General features: G+C 38.9%; 2 protein-coding genes across 2 annotated transcripts in view; one reads left to right on the forward strand and one right to left on the reverse strand.

Annotated features, from left to right (window-relative positions):
• LOC112156645 (fibronectin type III domain-containing protein 4) overlaps window positions 1–22,942 on the forward strand; it is a gene marked incomplete at its 5' end in the record, with an annotated part of 34,801 nt that overhangs the window by 3,749 nt on the left and 8,110 nt on the right. Inside the window, 2 exon segments of the mRNA XM_024288887.1 lie at window positions 15,721–15,836; window positions 22,465–22,566. Coding sequence (XP_024144655.1) covers window positions 15,777–15,836; window positions 22,465–22,566 — 162 coding nt within the window.
• The window catches only part of gpd2 (glycerol-3-phosphate dehydrogenase 2 (mitochondrial)), a 57,451-nt gene continuing 43,653 nt past the window's right edge, over window positions 9,145–22,942 (reverse strand). The window contains exon 20 of the transcript XR_002921012.2: window positions 9,145–10,209. The gene's annotated coding sequence lies outside the window, so the exon portion shown is untranslated. The remainder of the gene's footprint in view (window positions 10,210–22,942) is intronic.

Consider the following 22,942-nt stretch of genomic DNA (forward strand, 5'->3'; position numbering starts at 1 on the left):
TAAGAGGACAACAAGATCTAAATCAAGTGCCTCCCATTCTCTTTTCTCGCTGGATTTGGGCCACCGGATCTGATTTTTCCTTCCTTCCTTTACCTCTAGTTTTTTGCTATGGCACTTTGCTCTATTTAGCTTTAGCACTTAACTCTAGCAGTTAGCGTTAGCACTGGCCTTTAGCACTTAGCTTTGGCAATTAGCTCTAGCAGTTAGCTTTAGCACTTTGCTCTAGCACTTAGCTTTGGTAATTTGCTCTAGCATTTACCTCTAGTTTTTTGCTATGGCACTTTGCTCTATTTAGCTTTAGCACTTACCTCTAGCAGTTAGCGTTAGCACTTGCCTTTAGCACTTAGCTTTGGCAATTAGCTCTAGCAGTTAGTTTTAACACTATGCTCTAGCAGTTAGCTTTGACACTTTTCCCTGCCAGTTAGCTTTAGCACTTAGATCTAGTAGTTAACTTTGGCACATACCTCTAGCATTTTTAGCTTTAGCATTTATCTTTACTTACAATTTTTATTTTGTCACATTCCTCATTCAGTGGAATAAATATCTTTAGTTATTAATTTCTTCCGCGATTCAACTTAACACAAATTATACCTTTAATGTGAATGAAATACATATAAAACCAACTAACTCAAATGTTGGAGCTAGCTTAAGGTTTGATCAAACATTTAACCACTTTATAATAATCCTAAAATGTAATCTCAATGGTCACATTTTGTTGTGTAGCTTTTCATCGGTTCTTGAGGCAAGCTTTGTTATTTTAGAAGGTGGTTTTGGGCTTTAACCCCAGTCCGCTGGCTTTGATTTAATCTCCAAGTTTTAAATCTTTCAGATAACAGCCTGAATGATTGACTGAGATGGAAATCTTCCGTGGCGACTCCAGGTTTCTGGGAGCAGCGACTCTTAAGAGCGTGGCGTTTATTTATAGCTGTGTAAATCTGGACGCTCCAGAAGGACGTTTTCTTCAGACAGCGGGAGGATCCGTTTGGACCTTTCTGTGCTGCATCTCGCCGGCCCAGCGGGGGAGGGGGAAGGCTCGAGAGTTGGGCTGAAAGCTGCGGTAAAGAGGTCGCCGGCACGTTGGGAAGTGAATCAGAGAAATGCGGCGTGCCGCCGTGGACGCGGGAGGTCTGTATTGAAACGCAGCGGGGTAAAGTCATTTCTGGTTCCTGCTGGGAGGCCTTTCCCTAATCCCCCCTTTGCGTGTTCATGTAAATGCTGCGCTCGGTGTTGACTGTCACGATTTCTGTCAGCGGTGTCATTGTGGGGCCGATCGGTTTGGACCAATTGAGATTCTAAACCAACAGCTGATGTTTTTAATCCAGTTTGAACACAGCTTAATGAGTCCGGCCCTTCTTTCATTGACCCATAACCTTTCCTCTTAATTATGAATCGCCTCGCGTTCTCTGAAGGGACCTGCAGGGGAAGCCAAATGGAGAATTATTAATGCCAAACGGCAAATGTCTTAAAAGGTGACGGCGGTTTAAAAGACAGAGAAATAAAGAGGTACACATGTACCACGTGTAATAGAAAATTACCGCAAAGGTCGCATAGTTATATCGCGCTTTCCTACCATGTTTTAAAGACCCACTCTAATGAATATGGTATTTCAGGAGTTTTTAACACTTTTGTGGCATTTGTTTGAGGATAGAGGACATATTTAAAGAAAATATTTCTTTATTCAAGTCGTTTTGAATCAGGAGTAGATGAAAAAATAATTGGTAATGTTAGGTTGGGCTGTAAAATAGCAGGAGAGTACGTAGCTCCCTAGTTATGGGTGATGGAAAGTGGAGGTGGGGTTGCTCCACACCATCGAGTTGAATTTGAACACCAAGTTGAACTTTTGCCACTCTGCAGAAGCTAAGTCCTAGAAAACGATACAGGTTTTTTGATTTTGGCTAAAAACAGCCAAAATATCGATATTCTGATATATCTCGATATTTATTCCTGCGATTGATTCTGGATGGGTTCTTAGTATTTATTATTTTCGTTTGAACAAATCTAGCGGATCGCAACTATATTAATAAACAAACTATCAAGCCTTTAACTATATTAAAAACAAACTAGCGTACCGCTAACTATGTTAAAAACAACCTAGCTAACAGGACTTTAGGTTTAACTTTAAGTACATCACTTTGTTGGTATGGGCAAATATCCTCTATTAGTCACAGTTGCAGGAAAAATATTGGTTATCGGTATCGGCCCATCTCTGCTTTAAAGCCTTTACCAGTCTGATTCACACTCACACCGATAGCAGCAGAGCCCCCAACCACGGCGCTAACCAGACCAACAGGAGCAATGTGGAGTCTGAAATGGGAACAAAAACAAGTTTTTCAAGGAGAAACCTGAAAATCAGACAAAGTTACGTTGAATCACCAGTAACGAGAAGTGACCGCTCTAATGTACAAATGATACGAGGAGAAAACTATTAGCAGAGACACAAAATGCCCTGATATTAAGGGAAAACAAGCGTGGAGACTCTTGCGTAAGAGTGCAGTGTGTGTTTATGTCTGCCAAGAGTCCGGTATTTCATAATCCACTTACCAACAGACGGAGATCTGATCTGTATGCAGAGGTTGTGTACATCTGAGCCGCTTGCTCATCTATAGATATGTGTCCATCTCGGAGTGGTTGGGGGCCATTAGCCAGATTAGACTGTCTATCAGAGAACAGTTACATCACTCTGATTCATAATCTGTCAGGCTCTAGTCGGAAAGTAAACAAAAGGTGTCGTGAGGCTTTGTTTTTGTTATGGTCATGGCGCTCGTGTCAAAGGACTTGAAGGTTGAACAACTTTAAACTTTATAAGAAAAATATTAAAATGTTGTTTCACCAGAATACATTTGTACAGATAGTTTTTCTCCTTCAAGCAGGATTGGTAACTATTTTAAGGTTCTACCAGTCCAGTTGTTGTACTTAGGGAAATTAACCTGAAAGTATTTACAGTATTTACAGCTAAGTATCTATTATCAAACTGGAGATAGTTTTGGGTAAGAATTCACTAATTTATAGAAAACATGTTCAACATTTTAGATATTTTAGTTTCAATCTGGGTCATCTTAATTAAGCTAGCTTTTTTCCAGTTATGCTAGCTAGCTTTGGTTGTGCCGCTGAGCTACAGACACTTTTGGGTAAGAATTCGCTATTCTTGTACATTACATCGAACAGATGCAATGTTTTGAATATTTTAGTTTCAATCCGTGTCGGTTAAATTAAGCTAGCTTTTTTTTTCAATTATGTTGGGTAGCCTAGGTTATATTTACTGTTGAGTTAAAATTAGTCTTGAGTTGGAATTATCTTATTTTTTGTACATCATACAAAACGCGTAGGATGTTTTGAATTGTTTTGTCGCAATGTCAGATCAATCAAATCAAGTCTAGGTAAATGAAGCTAGCCTTTTCTTAATTATACTAGCTAGCCATGCATGTTCTGTACCGTTGAAAAAGATAATATTGTTAAGGAATCCTTTTTTTTTTGGTTCATTACGTAAAATGTTTTAATTTATTTCATTTCAATGTCGGATCAATTAAATCAAGTTTGGGTAACTTAAGCTAGCTTGTACCCAATTATGCTAGCAAGCTATGCTTATGTTTTGTACAGTTTAAAAGAGATAGCTTTGGGTAAGAATTAACTTTTTTTTGTAGGATGTTTTCAAGTGTTTTGTTTCATCGTCTGGTCAATTAAATCAATTTTAGGAAATTTATGCTAGCTTTTTTCCAATCATGCTACCTAGCTGTGCTGTATGTTCTATAGACCAAGAGATCGTTTTGGGTAAGAATTAACATTTTCTTTATAGATTGTATCAAACGTGCGATGTTATAAATAGTTTAGTTTTAATCTTGGGTAGGTAAATTAAGATAGGTTTTTCCTAATTATGTTGGTTAGCTTTGTGTATTTTCTGTGTTGTTGAGCTAGTTTTTGTTAAGAATTTACTATTTTTGTACGTCACACTTAACACGTGGGATGTTTTGAGTAGCTTAGTTTCAACCTGGGTCTTTTAAATGAAGCTAGGTTTTTTCCAGTGATGTTAGTTATCTTAAAATAAGCTAACATGTTTCATAATCTGGAGATAAAATTGGGTTTGGATAAAAAAAATACGTATATTTTTTCATACCAAGTCTTGAGTATAAGCTACTTTCAACCTAGATACCTTTGAGACTTTTTTGGGGAGTTCAAGCTTCCATTCGAAGTTATTAACCATTATTCAAGAGACTTGGGTTTTTTTTAAGCAAGATTGAGCCTTCCATTCAGAACTAATGTTTTGGCTACTTCACACTTTAGTCAAATTCAATTCATCATTTAGCTGACCCGTCTAGTGCTCCTTTTAGTAAGAATCTTATGTTGAACTTGACAGATCAGTGGAATAGTTCAGTCAGTTGAGGCTAATTAGTACAGTCAAGCCATGTCCTCACTATTACGGCCTTGAACAAGTGATCCATGCTTTTATCTTTTTCAGACTGAACTGTACCTCTCTGTACAATGTTATTGACCGTTCTCTTTCCGTCTTTTAACGGGACGAGACGGCGTGAACATGTTACACCAATACTACACTCTCTTCACTGCATGTCTGTGTCCTTTAGAGTTTTTTACTTCTGGTTTTTGAATGTTTGAATGGTCTGGAAACTCTTTATCTATTCAAACTCCTGCATTTTTTTGTCCTTGTCGAGGCCTGAGATCTGAACATCAGATGGTTCTCAAGACTCTGTTTGTAACCAGGGGAGATGGAGTCTTTTCAGCTGAGGTCTGCCAGATCCTCCATGGTTTTAAATCCATCTTTTTACTCAGGCTTTTTACTCTGGTAGCTACAGGGAGTAGATTTAGTGACTCAGGTTATTACTTGTTGTTTTATTGCTTATTATCACTGTTTCTTTTGTTATATTTGATTGATTTTGTGTTCTTCTCTATATTTTATTTACTTATACAGCAATGTGGTTGTTTCAGCTTTTTATGAGTGCTACATAAACGTAAGTGATTGATTGACTGAATGATCTTTTATTAATATGATGTTATCTTGCGCTTATTTTTAACTTGTATAATTTTGACAAAATATATTTTTATGGAGAGTAAAATATTGTTTCAGTTGATTTATTCTGAAATAATATTTTTGCATTTTTATTATTCATAATTATATTAAAAAGTTATAGTTTTAAAGAAAAGAAATTGGCATTCTGCTAGCTTTTTGGACTATTTTTGGCATTTATCTAATATTTTAGCTACATGCTAGATGTTTTGGCTAATTTAGGCCTTCTTTCAGTTTTTTTTAAGCTATTTTGAAGTTTAGCACTTTTTTAGCAACATGCTAGCTGTTTTGGTTAACCTAAGTAGCCAAATGCGATCAAGGCGGCCGCCTATTGTGGCATCTGCTTGAGGCTGAACCAAATCTCAATGATTATATACTTTTTTTTTTTTTGACACACCACTCATTTAATGTAAAAACAAAAAAGTACTAATCAAAAACAGAGTTGCGCGCCGCTGTTGGTGTTTCTTTAAAAGTTTGAGAATGGAAAAACAAGCCCTTAGAGACAGCATAAAGGAGAAAAGAAAGGAATAGGCGGAAAAACAGGCTCAAAGCAGAAGTTTGTCTGTTTTACTTAGATAAAATTTTTCTACCGAAATTGCATTTCGGTAGAAAAAGACGAACTTAGTTAAACGACCCCCTACTTTGCTCCCATATATAACGTGGCTTCAAAACGACTTTGACATCAGTTAGCACAACCGAAATATTTAAGAAGGCACTTTGGATTATACATTTTTTTAAAATTACGATTTTTAAGTGCTTCTTTTAGTGCGTAAAATATGGTAACATTTGTTCTTTGAGGGTAGGGATTTTAATGCCCTTGAGGAACGTGTGATGATAAAAATATGAACCAAACCAGCCTGAAACATGAAGGATAAACTGGAATCTTCAGGAACAGTGTGTGCTCAGACTCCCATCTGATCTGTTATTTTTCATCCTTCAGTCAATATCCACACTCCTCCATTTTTTCTGTTCCCTCTCAGTCCACCCATCTGTCTTTGACCTTCATCCATCTTTTTCTCCTCAAGACCATTAAACTGAGTATGGTCCTCTCTTGATTTGTGTCGTTTATAATTACTCTCTCCATCCCTTCTTCCTCGTTTAGCCCCCCCCTCCCTCTCTCTCGGATTCTTGTCGTATTTCATCCTCCCCTCATCTCCATCTCTGTCTTCCTGACTCCTCTCTCAGTGTTCCATATAATCGCAGAAGTCCTATTCAGCGCTTCGCTGCAGATGAAAGCAGGTTGGATTTAGCAGGCGTAACGTTATGAGAATGGAAGGGTGCTGGTGGTGGTGGGGGCTCTTCTGGAGGAAACATGGCTCACTGTGTGTTTTGGGTCTCTAGAGAGTGAGTGTAGGAGGAGAGTATTCCTTCTGCTTGCTTGCATTATGTCTACACATGTCTACACGTCCTTCTTTGCTCCATAAAACCCTCCCGAGGCGACACGCTCAGGCCCGAGCTGACACGTCTCTCCGCCCTCGTTCTCAAAAACCCACATTGTTCGCAGAAAACCTCCATTTAGCCCAACAGACGGCGGCATTTTCCGGTTACAGGTGGCGCTGTCTGGTTATTGAAACTGAATCCCTGTCAAGCGTTTGTCTCCCTCCTTGAATACTAAACGCCACAGTTTTCACCGTTTCTCCGACAGCCGATCTCATTACAGTTGTTTTTGCTTCCAGTGTGGGGGCGTCAGAAACATCCCCCCCGTGTTCTGCATCAACGTCTACTCTAGTGTCAAAACAAAACATGTCCAAAGTGGTTCTGTCCAACATCGGTGATTAGAGCACCGCGTGTAGCAGACGTGGATTTGGCTGGATGTCAAGACAAAAATACTTCTGTCTCAATAGTAAAATCAGAACTCCAGATATAAGATGTTTATGTCTATTAAATCAGAATTCTATCGTGAAAAGAAATAAATTCCAAACTAAAGAACTTTCAAATGTTACTGCCAAGTCTAGGTCATGTATTTATACTTTAATAGATGTCCTATGATATTACTGTACACAATTACCACGGTGGAGGCAAACCAGCCAGACTAAGGGTCACAAATGTCACGTTTGTCAAACCCCTTCTGTTAAAACAAATCGGGTCTAATGAGATCGTTTGGACCAGGCTATTACCCATTAGCTTGGTGCTGAAATGTCAAAGCATTCTGGAATCATAAAACTTCTGTCTCAACTAGCATGTTCTGAAAAAATGTAACAAAATAGATGAAGAATTTCAAAGTAAGTTGAAAGTCCTGGAATTGACAAAAAAAAAAAAAAAAAGTCTGATTTTCTCAGGTTAGTGTGCAGAGAGGTTGTGAAATATGTATTGACCATGAAGTCATATTGGAACTCACTGCATTTTATTTGGTCATTTTGATTCATAGACTCTAAAAAATAAAATGAGGACATATTTATGTTACTGACAAAGTCTTTTGCAATAATTTGCACCAAGCTTATGACATTAGCCACAACTGGGTAGATACTGCTGGTATGTGAGCAGAAAATAGACAAAATGTACAGGTCAAACAATTGTCCTGGAAGGTCAAACAATTGGTCTGGATAACATTTTATGGTTGCAGACTGTTTGGTGAGCCTATAGTGTATGTTTTTTCCTACGGGCAGATCAAAATGAAGCATGCAAACAGTATCGCCCACACCATTTTCGGGACTTGAGGTGGACGTACAAGCCTCAAGGGAACTGTAAGACACGCCCCTTAAGATGGAGATCCTTTCTACAACCAATCATGGGACCTGACAACCCAAATCCCACAGTACCTGTATAGGATAACCCCCTTTACAGGTGCTAGTCACTATAGCTGTAAAGACATTATGGCTGCCATAAACGACTATATTAATTGTCAACTAATCACTGATTATTTTTACTGATTAGTCGACTAAACAGGTCATGAGCAAAGTTGGTGTAAAGTACACAACTTAACCATCATTAGCCTTTAACTAGCTAAAAACTAGATACAGTATATAGCATTACCTGAATTTGAATTTGGCTGGTGAAGATGCTAGTTCTGATAGCTGAATACAAAAGCTGAAAACGCTGAAGCTAATAGCTGAAAACGCTGAAGCTAATAGCTGAAAATGCTGAAGCTAATAGCTGAAAACGCTGAATCCAATAGCTGAAAACGCTGAATCTAATAGCTGAAAATGTTGATTTCTAATAGCTGAAAAAGCTGAAGATAACAGCTGAAAAAGCTAAACCTAATAGCTGAAATCGCTGAAGCTGATAGCTAGCTAAAATATTAGCTAAATGCCAAATTAGCCTATAAAACAAAAAAGCCTAAGTTAGCCAAAACAGCTAGCTTGCTGAAATATTAGCTAAACTATAAAATTGCGTAAAAAAAACCTAAGTTAGCAAAAACAGCTAGCATGTAGCTGAAATATTAGCTAAACTCAAAAATAGCCTAAAAAAACAAAAACAAAAAAAACTAAGTTAGCCAAAATAGATAGCATGCAGCTAAAATATTAGCTAAACGACAAATTAGCCTAAAAAAAACAAAAAAAAGCTTAAGTTAGCCAAAACAGCTAGCACGTAGCTGAAATATTATTTCAATTATAAAAATATCCTAAAAAACAAAAAAGAATAAGTTAGCCAAAAAAAGTTAGCATGTAGATAAATATTAGCTAAATGCCAAATTAACCCAAAAACATAAAAAAAAAGAGCTTAAGTTAGCCAAAACAGCTAGCACGTAACTAAAATATTAGCTAAACTACAAAATATAAAAAACAAAAAAAGCCTAAGTTAGCCAAAATAGATAACATGCAGCTGAAATATTAGCTAATTTCCAAAACAGCCTAAAACGGAAAAAAAAGCCTAAGTTAGCCAAAACAGCTAGCACGTAGCTGAAATATAAGCTAAACTCAAAAATAGCCTAGAAAAGCTTGAAATGCAAAATTAGTCCATAAAGCTAGCATAATGCCATTATAACTTTCAACTTTACTACACTCTGACTCCATATAATATAAAGTAACGACTAATCATCGATTATTCCTATAGTCGATGATTAGTCGACTAATCGTGGTAGCCCTAAAAAACGTGAGTGTATTTTGGTGGTTTGGACTCACTTTAGGTACAGTTAAACTTAAAACATACACAAAAACTGCAACTCTTATGAGATGTTCCAAATATATTTCTGTTTTTATTAGACGGAATTCATTCAGTCAACATAAGTTTGGACTTCGCTTGAATCGTTTGTGCATATTTCTTTGGCAGTCGTCACAACGGCACGTCCCAAGAGCCCGTGAGCCCGGTTCTGCCTCCATCTGTTCATCATCTCCAGAACATTGAGCAAACTGTGTTTAATCCATGGTTACAAAGAGTGCTTTGCTACCCAGCGGTTTCATTTTGGAGCAGAAACGTGTGGATAATGAGCTCCGGCTTGTTTCAAGCCCTCCTGTGAGATTGGGCTGCCGGGGCTCCAAAACAATTAACACGGCCAGTAAGAAAATCCGCCTATTTTTCTATGAGTATTTTAGCACAAACCCCTTGGATGCTTTAGCCTCAAATATCTCACACAAACTGCTGTTTGCTTCCGTTTGCATCACCTACACTGAATTCCCTGATGTGTTGCGTTTGGGCGTCGATGTTGCCCCAACTGCAGAATTTGGTAAAAAAAAAAAAAAAGTCAGGGCCGTTTCATTTCCTCACATCTCCAGTAGCTTGTAGATAATAACACAAATGTTGTTGTTGAAGCCTGATGTGGGGCACGTTCCTCCATCTCCACAGAAACGTTCTCACTCAGCCAGGAGTTGGTCAGAGAACAGCCAATTTCTGCACCCACACTATCAGGAAATAGACCTGCAGCTTGGGGGCCGGATGGACACGCTCACAATTGAAGCTTATTTTTTTCCTGAAATGAAAGACAGCAGCACCATCTTGACCCGTTTTCCTTCCATCCTCCTACACGCTCTGGCTGCAACAGGTTCAAAATCCCGACCATCCTCGGCTCGCGTCGGCCTCTCCGGGGGTCTGAAGGAACCAAGATGGCCTCTGTCACAGTGACAGGCGTTTTGTTTGACGGGATGTGACAGCGAGCCGCTGGCTTTTTCGGTTTGAGGACGCGGAAAAGGGTTTGTGCGGGCGGGCCGGCGTCCTGCAGGGAGCGGGGGACGTCTGTCTCGTTGGCCTCGGAGAAAGCCTGACTTTCACGGTCTCGCTTCGCCGAGTTTTGGAGGAGGTCCAGACTCTGTGGCAGACTGTACAAAACAAGAGAGATGTGTGAAAGATGGTAAAAAAAAAGGTAATATTTGACTGTTATTGAAAAAGATTAAATAAAGGTTTTTGAAACGTTCTGATGGGAAAACAAACCGTCTCACTGAAATGCAGATCTGCTAGAACAAAAGCAAAAACCTTGAATAATTTAGCGCTGGTTACCGTTGCTGCTCTACTTTCTTTTAGTCTGTTAGAAAGGTAAAAATGAAGGAGAAAACAGATACAGAATTAGCAACACTTAGTAAATGTACATTTAAGATAGTTTTATCCACTAAATATATTTTAGTCAACTAGAAAAAACAAAAGACAGGAAAGAGATTTCAGAATAAAAGCAACTCTAAGTGAGGTTGAACGAGTTCTTTGGGTCCAATCGGCAACTTTCACAATACAATTGTGACAGTTATGCTACTTACATGTGTTCTTGGCTTTTTGAACACTTTCACTACCCAATACTAGCGCATGTTCCTACAGTTGGACGAGTCTTGGTGCGAAATGTCAAAGGCATTTTCTTTCACAACTCTCTTCCAATGTGTGAAACATTTGGTTTCGTATATATACGGCTAGGCACAAACTGCTAAAATTGATTTGATTGGTACCAACCAAATCCAAGTCCCTGATTGGTCGATGTTCAACTTTTGACGTCCATTGAACACCTCGGAAATTTAGCAACGCAGAACCCCGAAATGCATGTTTAAATGAAATAGAGCTGCCACTAACGATTATTTTAATACTCGACTAATTACCGATTCTTTTTTTCCGATTAGTCGACTAATTGGATCATTCGCTAACTGGATGTAAAGCGCAAATCTTAACCATCATTAGCTTTAAACTAACTAAAAATAAAGACAAATTATTAAACTTTTAATAAATCATTTCATTAAAATAATTTCCTTTGTTATTTTTTTGTATTAAAACAAGACTATCGTATTTTCTGGAGTATAAGTCGCAGTTTTTTTCATAGTTTAGCCAGAGGTGTAACTTTAAAATCAGGAGTGATTTTGTGTTTTTTAGTTTTTAAATATCATTAGACTCATATATTTGTTAATTTCCCAGTAAACACAGTTGTCTTTTAGCGGTTGTTCCCTCTAACAACCACTAGAGGGCGCTGTATCCGAAGTATTTGCTACCGACAGTTGCAGAAGAAGTGTCGTCCAAAACAAACATGGAAGAGAATCTGATTGCTTTCCTCCTAAACTTTGATATTTTTCTAATATAGATCAAAATATTAGTATTCTTGTATTTATTTATTTATTCTTTTAGCTTCGTTGGGCTTTGTGGATTTGTTCTGAAACGTCACACTTTTCTCCTAAAAGTGCGACTTGTACTCTGGTGTGACGTCCTCCAGAAAATACAGTAAATCAAATGAATGAAGCAGAGAATTGTCCAGGATGTACCCCAACTTCACCCATCAGTAGCTGGGTTGGTTCCAAAACCGCTTGACCCTTAATTGGACTTAGTGGGTCTAGAAGATGAATGGATGCATGGCAACAATGATTTTTATTGTGTCTAGCCATTTAAGTCTGCTATCTTTTGAGCGTTACTGTACAAATAATTCAATCAAATTTGCAACATAAGTCCAGAACAGACTGGAATTACATTATTGCATAAATGGTCGTAGAGTTAAGGTAAGTGTTATCTATTGGCCAAACTTATGAGTCAGATAGAGTGCTGATCCAGCCATGTCGACCGTCAGCAGCTCCTGATAATGTCTGCTTAACCAAAACTACCTAAAGAAAACAAATAAACAAAGCCTGCGAACTAAGACTACCAAGGTCCAAACTAAAAGAACAAAACCCAGCAGTGTAAGACTGCTGAGGACAAAGAGGTGAAATGACCAAAATAAAACAAAAGAAAAAGAAAATAGATTTTTTTTAAAGTAAGCATTACTTTATTAGATTTAATTAGTTAAATGTAAAAATTAATGTCTGAGGTTCACATAGATGATAAACTATGTAGATTTTTACATCCTGTTGACCTGAAGACGTCTTGTTTGATCAACTCTACCTCCAGAATGAACTGATTTTATATACAAAGGAAAACTTTGATAAAAAGTTTGATTTTTATGAGTTAAAAGCACATATTATCGTATGCCGGAACAATTTCTGCGTTAAGGCTTCTTTTTCACCGTTCAGTTTCTCTTTTTTCCTGGAGTTGGCTTAAGTTGAGACACACCGCATAATCAATTGATTCATTGACGATGGTCTTTAGTGATATAGTGAGGTAATACTATATATAATTTATGAGATTCCTTGACTTTATGACTTGTATCCACAATAAAGAGATTGACGGACCAATCTGTCAGTAGGATAACCTTGCAGAATCATTACGGTTATGGTACACAGTGAAACCTGGTTTCATTTTATGACATGTACATGTAGGCAATTTCATATTCAGCTTTACTGGTCCCAGCGGTTGCTAGAGATGGCGGCCATGTTTGATTTTGAATAAGTTGATTGGACCTAAATGTCTGTCAGAGACTATTTACTAATATTTACCTTCAAGTGTCTCGTTAGCCAACCTCTTCTGGTTTGGAACTCAAGCTAGCTGCTAGCAGTCCTTTTTAATCTTTGTATTCACGTTGATTTTCTGCAGCTATTTGTTGATTGTTTCGTGAAAAGTGCTTTTAAAAGCCTCTGACGTTTGCTTTAAGCTCCTATAAACAAACAAACCTTTTTTCTCCGCCGGCGTTAATCAAAGTGTAGAAACAAATGTGAGTCATGACGAAACATCTCCTCCATAGACATCCTCTTTGAAATATGCAGAATTAATGTGTTTTTGGATGTTTGCTCACTCTTCATTTCACAATACTAAGAACTCTGCATTTTAATATCCTCTTTCGGCTTTGATGCTCTAATTGGTTGCCGCATTTTTTCCCCGCTGTGATTTTATTTTCCTTTTTAAGTCACAAACTTGCAGACAAACATACCCCCCCCCAATGGGAACATAAATTGCTTTGTGGAGTGTGTCCGACGGTTGAAAGAGAGCGGTGTTACTTCTGTCGGTGGAGAGAAGCTGGAGGTGGATGAGCTGGACTTAATAGTCGTTGACTGGTGGTAAAGACCTGGAGATGGAACAAAAGCTGTGTTGTTCTTGCTTTTCATGCCCCCTCAGTCATTATTGGAGCTTTCTGAGCTGTTAAAGCCACATTTGTGTGCAGGTCTTTAGCTCAAATGTTATTGTTATATAATTAATAGTCAGGGATAATTTTGTCCATTTTTTATGAAAAAAAAACTTTCTTGAGAAAGTGAGATTGTAAAAAATGGGTTTTTATTTTTTCTTTTCAGCATTTTACCATTCATTCATTCATTCATCTTCCTGACCACTTTGTCCCTTTCGGGGTCGCGGGGTGCCGGAGCCTATCCCGGCTACTGACGGGCGAAGGCGGGGTTCACCCTGGACAGGTCTCGAGTCTGTCTCAGGGCCTCAATCAAACACATTCACTCTCACATTCATACCTAGGGACAATTTAGAGTCACCAATTAACCTATGAAGCATGTTTTTGGACGGTGGGAGGAAGCCGGAGTCCCCGGTGAAAACCCACGCATGCACGGGGAGAACATGCAAACTCCACACAGAAAGGTCCCAGCCGGGATTCGAACCGGGGCCTTCTCGCTGTGAGGCGAGAGCGCTAACCACTGCGCCACCGTGCAGCCCGCATTTTACCAGCTTTTTTAATTATTATTTTTATATATTTATCCTTTTCCCCATGTAAAAATAATTGCGTCAAGCGAAGTACCCCAAACACATTTAATTTATAACTTTATTCTTCAAGGTAGTTAAAGTCAGCCAAGTAAGGAGTTTAGTTTGTGGTGATTAGTTTAAGATAAGTGCTGCTAATGAAACGGGTAGTGAATCCTATCTAAAGCTTGCATAGGTTAGTACTGGATTAGCACTGTTTTAACATAAACATTGTTTACCCAAAAACCTTTGAAGTTTTATGTCAATAATAATAAGAAATAAAAAGGTTGGACTTCCCTCCAGAGATCAATGAAAAATAATTACATTTGTCTAAACTAATGTAATATCCTGTCATCTCATCTTTGCTCATCATGACTCGACTCATTCTATTTAATGTTATCTTATCCTGTCTCATCTCGTTTCCTTTGATGTCATTTTGTTTAATCTTGTTTCGCATCATGTCAAATGATTTATTTCCTGTTGTGTTATCTTGTCTCATCTTTATCTCATCTTGTTTCATCTAATGTCAAGTCCTCTCATTTCACGTCATATTAAATAACCTCACTTCGTTTCATGTGTTTTCATCTCGTCTATTCTCATCTCGTTTTATTTAATGTCATCGTATCTCGCCTAATCTTGTCTAATTTCTTCTAGTCTCATTTCATGTCATTTCATCTAGTCTCATTTCATGTCATCTCATTGCTTGTCATCTTGTTTCATTTTATGTTGTCTCATCACGTCTTTTCATTTAGCCTTATTTCATGTCATTTCATCGAGTCTCATTTTATGTCATTTCATCTAGTCTCATGTTATGTCAATCTAGGCTCATTTTATGTCATTTCATCTAGTCTCATGTTATGTCAATCTAGTTTCATTTTATGTCATTTCATCTAATCTCATGTTATGTAATTTCATCTAGTCTCATTTCATCTTGTCTCATTTCATGTTATCTCATCGCTTCTCATTTTGTTTCATTTCATGTCGTCTCATCATGTCTTTTCATCTAGTCTTATTTCATGTCATTTCATCTAGTCTAACTTTTAGGTCATTTCATCTAGTCTCATTTCATCTAGTCTCATGTTATGTCATTTAATCTGGTCTCATTTCATCTAGTCTCATGTTATGTCATTTCATCTAGTCTCATGTTATGTCATTTCATCTAGTTTCATTTCATCTAGTTTCATTTTATGTTATTTCATCTAGTCTTATTTATTCTTGTCTCATTTTATATATTTTTTGTACTCACATTTTATGTCACTTCATCTAGTTTTATGTTATGTCATTTAATTTAGTCTCATTTCATGTTATCTCTTCCTAGAATGTTTCATTTCATGCCATCTCATTTCATGTCATTTTATCTGATCTCATTTTGTTTCAAGTACTTTTTATTTGTGGTCACAGATCCAGATTTTCTTCATGTATATTTTTTATGGATTGGCTTTCCTTGGGGGTTAAAAGTGTAGGTTTTTTATTATCATTAAAACACTGTTAATTCAGACATAATTAACCTTTTATTTTTTACAATTAAGATTTAAAATTATAGATTGCGAAAGAGACTTGTAAAACTGTAAAGTTCAAGTATTTTGCTAATTAAAATGGGTAAAGAGGTATAAATACACGCTGACACTAGACTGTACCTTATGTCCTTCAGAAGTGAAACTTCGAATATTTTGGTTCCACAAAGTTTTCTGGAATTGTTTTGATATTACAGAAGCAGTTCATCCATCAAAAGTAAAGTTGGCCTTTTCATTTTTATTTTTTTCCTGTCACTGTCCGTCCTCACAGTAAGTGTCTGTTATTTCTGTGTCTTTCACCAGCGGTGCCAGCAGCCCCCGTCAATGTGTCGGTGACCCAGCTGAGGGCGCACTCGGCCATGGTGACCTGGAACGTCCCTCAGGGCGACGCCGTCATCGGTTACGCAATCTCGCAGCAGGTACAGAGCCATAGCTCTTCATCATCTGTGTGGATCACGTCAAGGTCTGCTCGTCCCGGTCCAAACCCGGCCCCGTGCATCTGTCTGAAAGATTCTGCTGCGACTCGCACGCTTTAAAACTTGGAGCTCCGCCCCGCTGGAGGCTAGAAAACAGCTTTTCCAGAAATGAATTATAGATTTCTTTGTGTTTGCCTCTGTCTCTTGAGGAGTGGATTAGTCTTAGTGTCATCCTGCTGCTGGTGTCTGCAGGGCTTTTTAAAACCCCGCGTCACTCTCAGGGACGGGGAGGCAGCCAGAACGCCGCTCAGCAGCCAGAACGCCGCTCAGCAGCCTTTGGGGTGTGGAGTCTCTAAAAGACCCGGGGGATTTTCTCATAAACATTTAAACTGTTTAAAGGCTTGTTAATGTCAGCGCCGCCGTCCAATAGAAATAATAAGAGAAGACAAATGTAATTAAAGCTGCAAGCGGCGCTGAACGCTCCTCGCATCTGCACGAAACGACACCCCCTGCCATCCTTTCAGCGGCCCACATGGGGGGCAAGACTGAAAACATGAAAGCAGGACTTCCTCCGAGGATCTCACCGAGTACAGGAAGTTATTTATGATTCAAAACAGCAGCAACAATAGAGGTCACGGGGTCATGGAGACTTCAAACTCTACGTCTTTGTTCACCTTAGCAACCAAAAATCACGGTTCACATTTTTTAATGTTGTAGTTAATTTAAAGTCTGATTTTCAAAAGTTAATGATTTTGCTCTATTTAAAAAGGCTTATTAACTTTGGCTAATCAGTTTACCAAGTTACCACTAGGGGGCTTGTTGAATAAGCAGCTCAGTCACCATTTACTTACAGCCAAAAGATATCAAACTTTTATAGCATTGGATCAAAAATGAAGCTTGAAGTGCTAAGCCCCGCCCATGACTCCACCCACTTGCTAATAAAAAAAAGAAACCTCTAAAAATGCAAAACTTTGATATTTTTGAACACATTCTTTACAGGAGACACAGCAAAGACGAGATTGATTGACAAGAGGTTAAAGCCAATCAGAATTAAAATATAGACATTTGCACAAAAAAAATTAGCAAAAACAGCGACGTCGCGAAGGGTGAACGTCATATAGCAAGAGAAGACTGTATTGTAAATTTAAAACATTCAATCCACATTGATTTTGTTGCATCGTCAGAAAATTATCTCAGTTTCTCATCTCTTAAAATCCATACTGTTCACTCATCTGGACTTAGCTGTGTCCTGCTACCTGGAGCTCAGGTATGGGTTTAAATAGCTCCAGTGTTGACCTTCTTACTGAAAATCTTCAACCGTTTACGCAATTAAAGTAATTCCATTCTGAGACAGACTTGCTCACGTAATCCATGTAAATCCACAAAGGCTTTGTCCCTACTCACTATACAGTGAGTTCGCCATTTTCTAGTGCTGTCTGAATCAACAATTCCAAAGTCAAATGCACTCGAAATTTCTCACAAGTCTTTGCAAACAAACTAGCATGCATCGATGCTCACTACATTAGCAAATTTAGACCACAATGCATTGAGGTTGAATAATTTTTTGCAAAAAAAGCCAAAAAAGTGTTTAAATGTAATTTTTAAATAAATCATCACATTTTCATCATCACAGTGGAGTCTCAAATTTCAAGCAATTAAATGTAAATAAAACAGAAAAACCTCTGCTATTAGTCCGTTTGTAACTCCTCTTCCTTTTTTTTTTTACCTTAAAGTGGTCCCTGAGGGCTCATTTTGCTGCTTTCTCATCCTTAAAGTTTTAAAGAAGTACTAACAGATAACACCGCGTGCTGCTCCTCCTCCCCCCTCCCTAGCTCCAACAGCAGCTGCGACAGGCAAGGAGGGGCGCTGTACCAGGCAAAATTATTAATTATGTCAAACTTCTGATTTATTTTATTCATGGAATTAATTATTACATTTTTATACGGCAAGTGTTGTGTTAAACTGTTTTAAAAAAATCATTTAAAAATGGCGCCCCCTCCAGCGGTTGGAACCCTAGGCGGCCGCCCAGGGCCGGCCCTGCTGGTGATGTCTCCGGTGTTAAAGGGTAAGCCAAGCAATTCTTCATGCCAACTATGAAATTCAGACCTACCACCTTAAGCACTAGAGCTCCCTCATAAATTCTATTGTTACATAATCAGAAATTATCTCAGTTTCTCATCTCTTGAAATCCAGACGGCTCACTCAGCTCGCCATATTTTCATCAGCTTCTACCGCCCGCCGCCGCCGCTTTGGCAAAGACAAACCCCGACGTAGCCGCGCTCCAAGTGGGAGTTGTCTCCATTAGCGGAAACGATTTGGCCGGGACTCAACTCTTTGGACCGATGGTCCACAGCAGCAGCGATGCCAGAAATGTCTCCTTCGCTTTTTTTTGTTTTATTTAAGACTTCCAGCTCCATCAGCTTAAAAAAAAAACAGAGGAAAGTGATGTAAAACATCTCCTGCCATAACCTGAAAAAGCGCTTATGTAAAAGCTGCGCTCAAATATTAATGGAGGGGGGTGATGGGAGCAGGTAGGTGCTTTATCCGCCAAGCTGGCTTCGGTTTTCGCTGTTAGTCATCCTCCGGATGTGGAGGGCAAAGCAGTCGTTACATAAGCAGCCGCTCTGTCAATCAACTGTCTGGTGATTGTCTCGGAAGCCAATTGTGCTTTTAAACGGGCGGCGTGGCGGCTCTGGCTCTCATTTGGACCGGCGGACCGGCCGCTTTGTGGGGATTACTTCACACGCACTAACAAGCCTCCGGTTTGTGGAGAAGAAAAGGGGGCGACCGAACGCCGGCTTTCTGAAGTTGCTCTAAATCCCAGCAGAGATTCACACACCGCTGCACACAAACAGGAAGTAACCCACTTCGAGACAGCCGGAGTTTGTGGAGTCTGTCGTCAGAACGGCTTTCAGAAGCTGAGAGGATGTTTGTCTAGGCTAATTCTGGAGGTTTGTTCTGAGGGATTTTAACAGGGAGAAGTTGTCCAATGTTTGATGAAACTTAGATGAAACCTTCTTTTCTTCGGCTGCTCCTCTAAAAATAGTTTGAGGAACTAAACTTTGCACTCAGAAAGGGATTTCCAGGTCACGCTTTCCTGAAATTTGGAGCATTTCTGGACCAACTAAATAAAGCCTTTTAGAGTAGAACTGGACAGGACGAACCTCCTTTAGGAGTCTGGGAAGTAAATGTAAAAAGGTGTCTAAAAACACATATATACTTTAATTCCAGTGTTTGAAGGTAAAGGTAGTAAAGCCAATGACAGAGGTACCATAAACATAGATTTAGTTTTTGAACGAGCAATAAGAGACTTTGATTTAACCCTTTAACATCCAAGATGTCACCGGTGACACCGACATAACGCACAATCTTCAAACTAGTTTAACACTTCGCTTAAACATTCAACATAAATCACCTGATTTGAACACGTCAATATTAGCTAACTTACTTTGAGTAAACACTTTAAGTTAGTAACATTTAACGTTTTCTATAAAAACACTTTACAAAAGTAACAGTTATTTTGATAACATTTTATCTTATTTTAGTTACTCTTACGTTATTAACACGTTGTAAGTAACACTTAATGTTCATAAAACTGCACTAGAATAACATTTTATATTAGTAACACTTTATTTTGATAACATTTTACGTTATGTACAATTTAACTTCATTCGACTTTACGTTAGTAACACTTAAAGTTAGCAACAATTTACTATAGTAACACTTTGTATTAGTAACTTATTATAATGACACTTTACATAAGTATCACTAAATATTTATTAACACTTTATGTTAATCACATTTTATGTCCATAACTCTCGTGACACTAGACGTTAATACTAATAACTAATAAAACTATAAAACAATTTATCTTAATAAAAGTTAACATCATGACAGGTTAACAATTTACTATTATAAACACTTTAATAATACTTTACCTTAAAATATTTTTACGTGACATACTTAACACTTAACATAAGTAAGACTTTATTTTAATAACATTTTTACATTAGTTACTTTTTATGTGATAGGACTTTAGGTTAACGAGACTTGACGTTAGTAACACTTGAGCTAATAACATTCTACATTAATAGCATTTTACATTAGTTATTTTATGCAATAACACTTGACGTTAGTAACACTTAATGTTACTAAAGTTTGCACGTCAACACAAGGCAGCTTTTCTCTGCTTCAGAATTTCTCTGAGTGACGTTAGTTGCATCAACGGTTGACGAGTTATGATGATTTAAATATCTACAACACTGGAGCCGAACCTCTGGTCTAAGCTTTTTAACCCGGATCTGTTTCAGGCGAGAACTAAATAACATTTGCTACATGAAGGAGAGTAGCTTGAATTGTCGACTCGATCACGTATTAACTTCATCTATTGTGTATAGAACCTTCCTAAACTGGGTTTGACCAGGAAACTCCACGATAACTCAAACCCGGCTTTGCTCCAGAAAAAGGTTGAATATTGGACTTGGTTTCATTGAGTTCTAATAAGTTCTTGTTTGCTCGTTGAGTCATTAGGATGTCCTGGTCTTTAGCGTCTGGCCCATAGCTCCATGTTTCTCTAGTGTTGACGTGAGCTTTTAAAGGAAGCTCATCGATCAGGTCTGGAATTAGAGGAAACGTTTGGGGTCAATCGCTTCGACCTTCTCTCCACATTTGCTTATCTGGTTCTTTTCTAACTGCCGTTTTACAAGACCAAAGATTTAATCACAGAGAAGCCTCCGCTCAGGACTACGAGCTTATTACTTTTGATGAATTGTCAGTCGACTCAGCAACTTCCTGTTAAATCCTGAGCATTCGCAGTTTTACTTTTGGTCCGTTCCTGCTGAGTAACCAGCTGTGATTACCGGCTCTGCTGGAGGTGTGGGGGAACCACGGGGAATGTGTCGGCGCCGTGGGCCGGCGAAAGCTCGCACGCCGCCTGCAGGGATGCCGGAGGACGCCACTCGGGCTGGGACTCCGACATCTGGAGAGCCTGGAGCTCCTCGACTGCTTTTAGCTCCTCACGCTTTTAGTGTCTGGAAAGCAGGAGTCCAGTTTGTCAGCATGAAGGATGTGACGAGCTTTTTAAGGGTTAGTTCTACTGATTGGCTCTTTAAAGGTCAATGCTCTTGAATCAGTGACAGCTGCTCAGATTTTGGCATAATTTACCCACAGTTCCACAGTTACCCATCATACTTGTTATACTTGAGCTGATGCTATCAAGCTAATTTCAGGGCTCTTAAATGATGTCATGAAGGTGAAAAACATGCTGCCACCGACAACTAACAGATGCTCTTTGACCTCCCTTAAACTCTTCTATCATTTACATCACATGTGTCAAAGTCATGTGTGACTGATTCTCTGTGCCACATGGAGAAGATTTCTGGATTCATTGGGGCTTGATGACCCAAACTGGACTTAACTTTCAAAATAACGGTCCTTCAAAATGACTCATTGACTCGATAAATGTTTGTTATCCTAGTAATTCTTGCTACTTTAAGGACTTCGTTTGGCTGAAATTGACCAACAAAGAGAGTTTGATTTGAACGTGACACAAAAAAAACATCTTTATATCAGTTCTATCTTAAAGACAACAGCTCTGGAACCTCATCTTCACTCAGGACTGAGGCGGCTTTATTACAGGGTGAAAGCAAACATCCATAACGGCCGATGGACTTGCTTCGACCCGACCGTCGCCATGGAGAACGGACACAGCTGCTGCTGTGGAGGAGTCATACGGGGGTTCAGTGACTCATGAACCAACATGATAAAATGGTTTTAGCTCCAATTTGTCTCCACTTTTAGACTTCTAGTTTCTTCTTTCCTTCAAAACAGTAAATCTGTCTCAGATTATTTTAAAACCAGAGATTTTTAAATCCTCTTATTCATAAATTTGCTACTTTTCATCCAAAACCTCTGCCTTTAAATGGTCTTCCAACAAGCTTTGACCTGATTGGTGAAAATGGTTACATTTTGAAATCTCCTGAAATCTCAGTGGAAAAGACATGATGGCGTCTGGAGATCGTACGGTGGTGAATCTACGGCCTGAACGTGTTTCAGCATCAACATGTCCGTGTCGTCGTTGAGCTGTAGGCGGCGCTCTCCTCTTCCCCTCGTCTGTTGATGTTTCTATGGCGCCTTGGAGGAAAACGCCGCTCCCCTTTGACCCTTAAAGGAACTGTTTTAAAGGCAGTAAAGACAAAGACGTGGAGCCGCTGGATCGTCTGAATGAAGAAGAGGAGCTCAATAACTCTGAGGACGAATGTGGATGGAGGGAAATTCAATTTGTTCAAAATGGTTTCCTCGATCCGCTGGAGCTGAAAGACTGGAAATGTCGGAAGAAGAGGAGCGTTCGGCGCCGCTCCGACTCCCAGGTTAACATATGTTCATTAGCTGCTGTTTTCTGAAGACTCTTTTGGTTTCCTGTGGCTGACGGCTGCAGCTCCGCCTGATTTCCCGGCGGGACAGAGAAGCTCGGGGTTGAATTCCTGCGAGGTGAAGCAGCTCATTAGAGCTCCAACCTCAAAGGTGATGCTGGATCTGAGGATGAAGCTTCAGATCCTGCTGCTGGGGGGGGAGGCGGCGGCGTCTTGTTTGGTTGTTTGTTTGTTTCCTGTCACGTCTCTTCTGCGTGCAGAGGCAGGACGGCCTGATGCAGCGCTCCATCCGGGAGGTGAACACGTCCAGCCACTGGTGCGTGCTGTGGGACCTGGACGAGGACACGCACTACAGCGTCCAGGTGAGACCAACACTTCACCTGAATCCTGCGTTTTTATTAAACTCAGAATCTGAACGGTCAAATTAATCTCTTAAAGATTAAACTATGTTGTTATGAAGGACATAAATCAGGAAGATCCCAACAATCAGCTCTTTGTTTTTATAATTATGTGATTTAGAATTATCAGTAAAGAAAACAACTTTATTATCAAACCGCAAGACAAACTTCACAAATGACTCAAATTTCTTGGTTTGAATCGTCTTAAATGAACTCTTATTTTGACAGTAGTAACATTCCGACTTCCTGTTTTAAGCGTTCAGTAGGTATTTTAGTGCAAACATAATTGGTAAAATTTTATGTTAAACACTTTTTAACACTTGAGGTCCAGTGTTGACAT

The sequence above is a fragment of the Oryzias melastigma genome, linkage group LG2 (genome assembly GCF_002922805.2).
Source record: "Oryzias melastigma strain HK-1 linkage group LG2, ASM292280v2, whole genome shotgun sequence".
Lineage (NCBI taxonomy): Eukaryota > Metazoa > Chordata > Actinopteri > Beloniformes > Adrianichthyidae > Oryzias > Oryzias melastigma.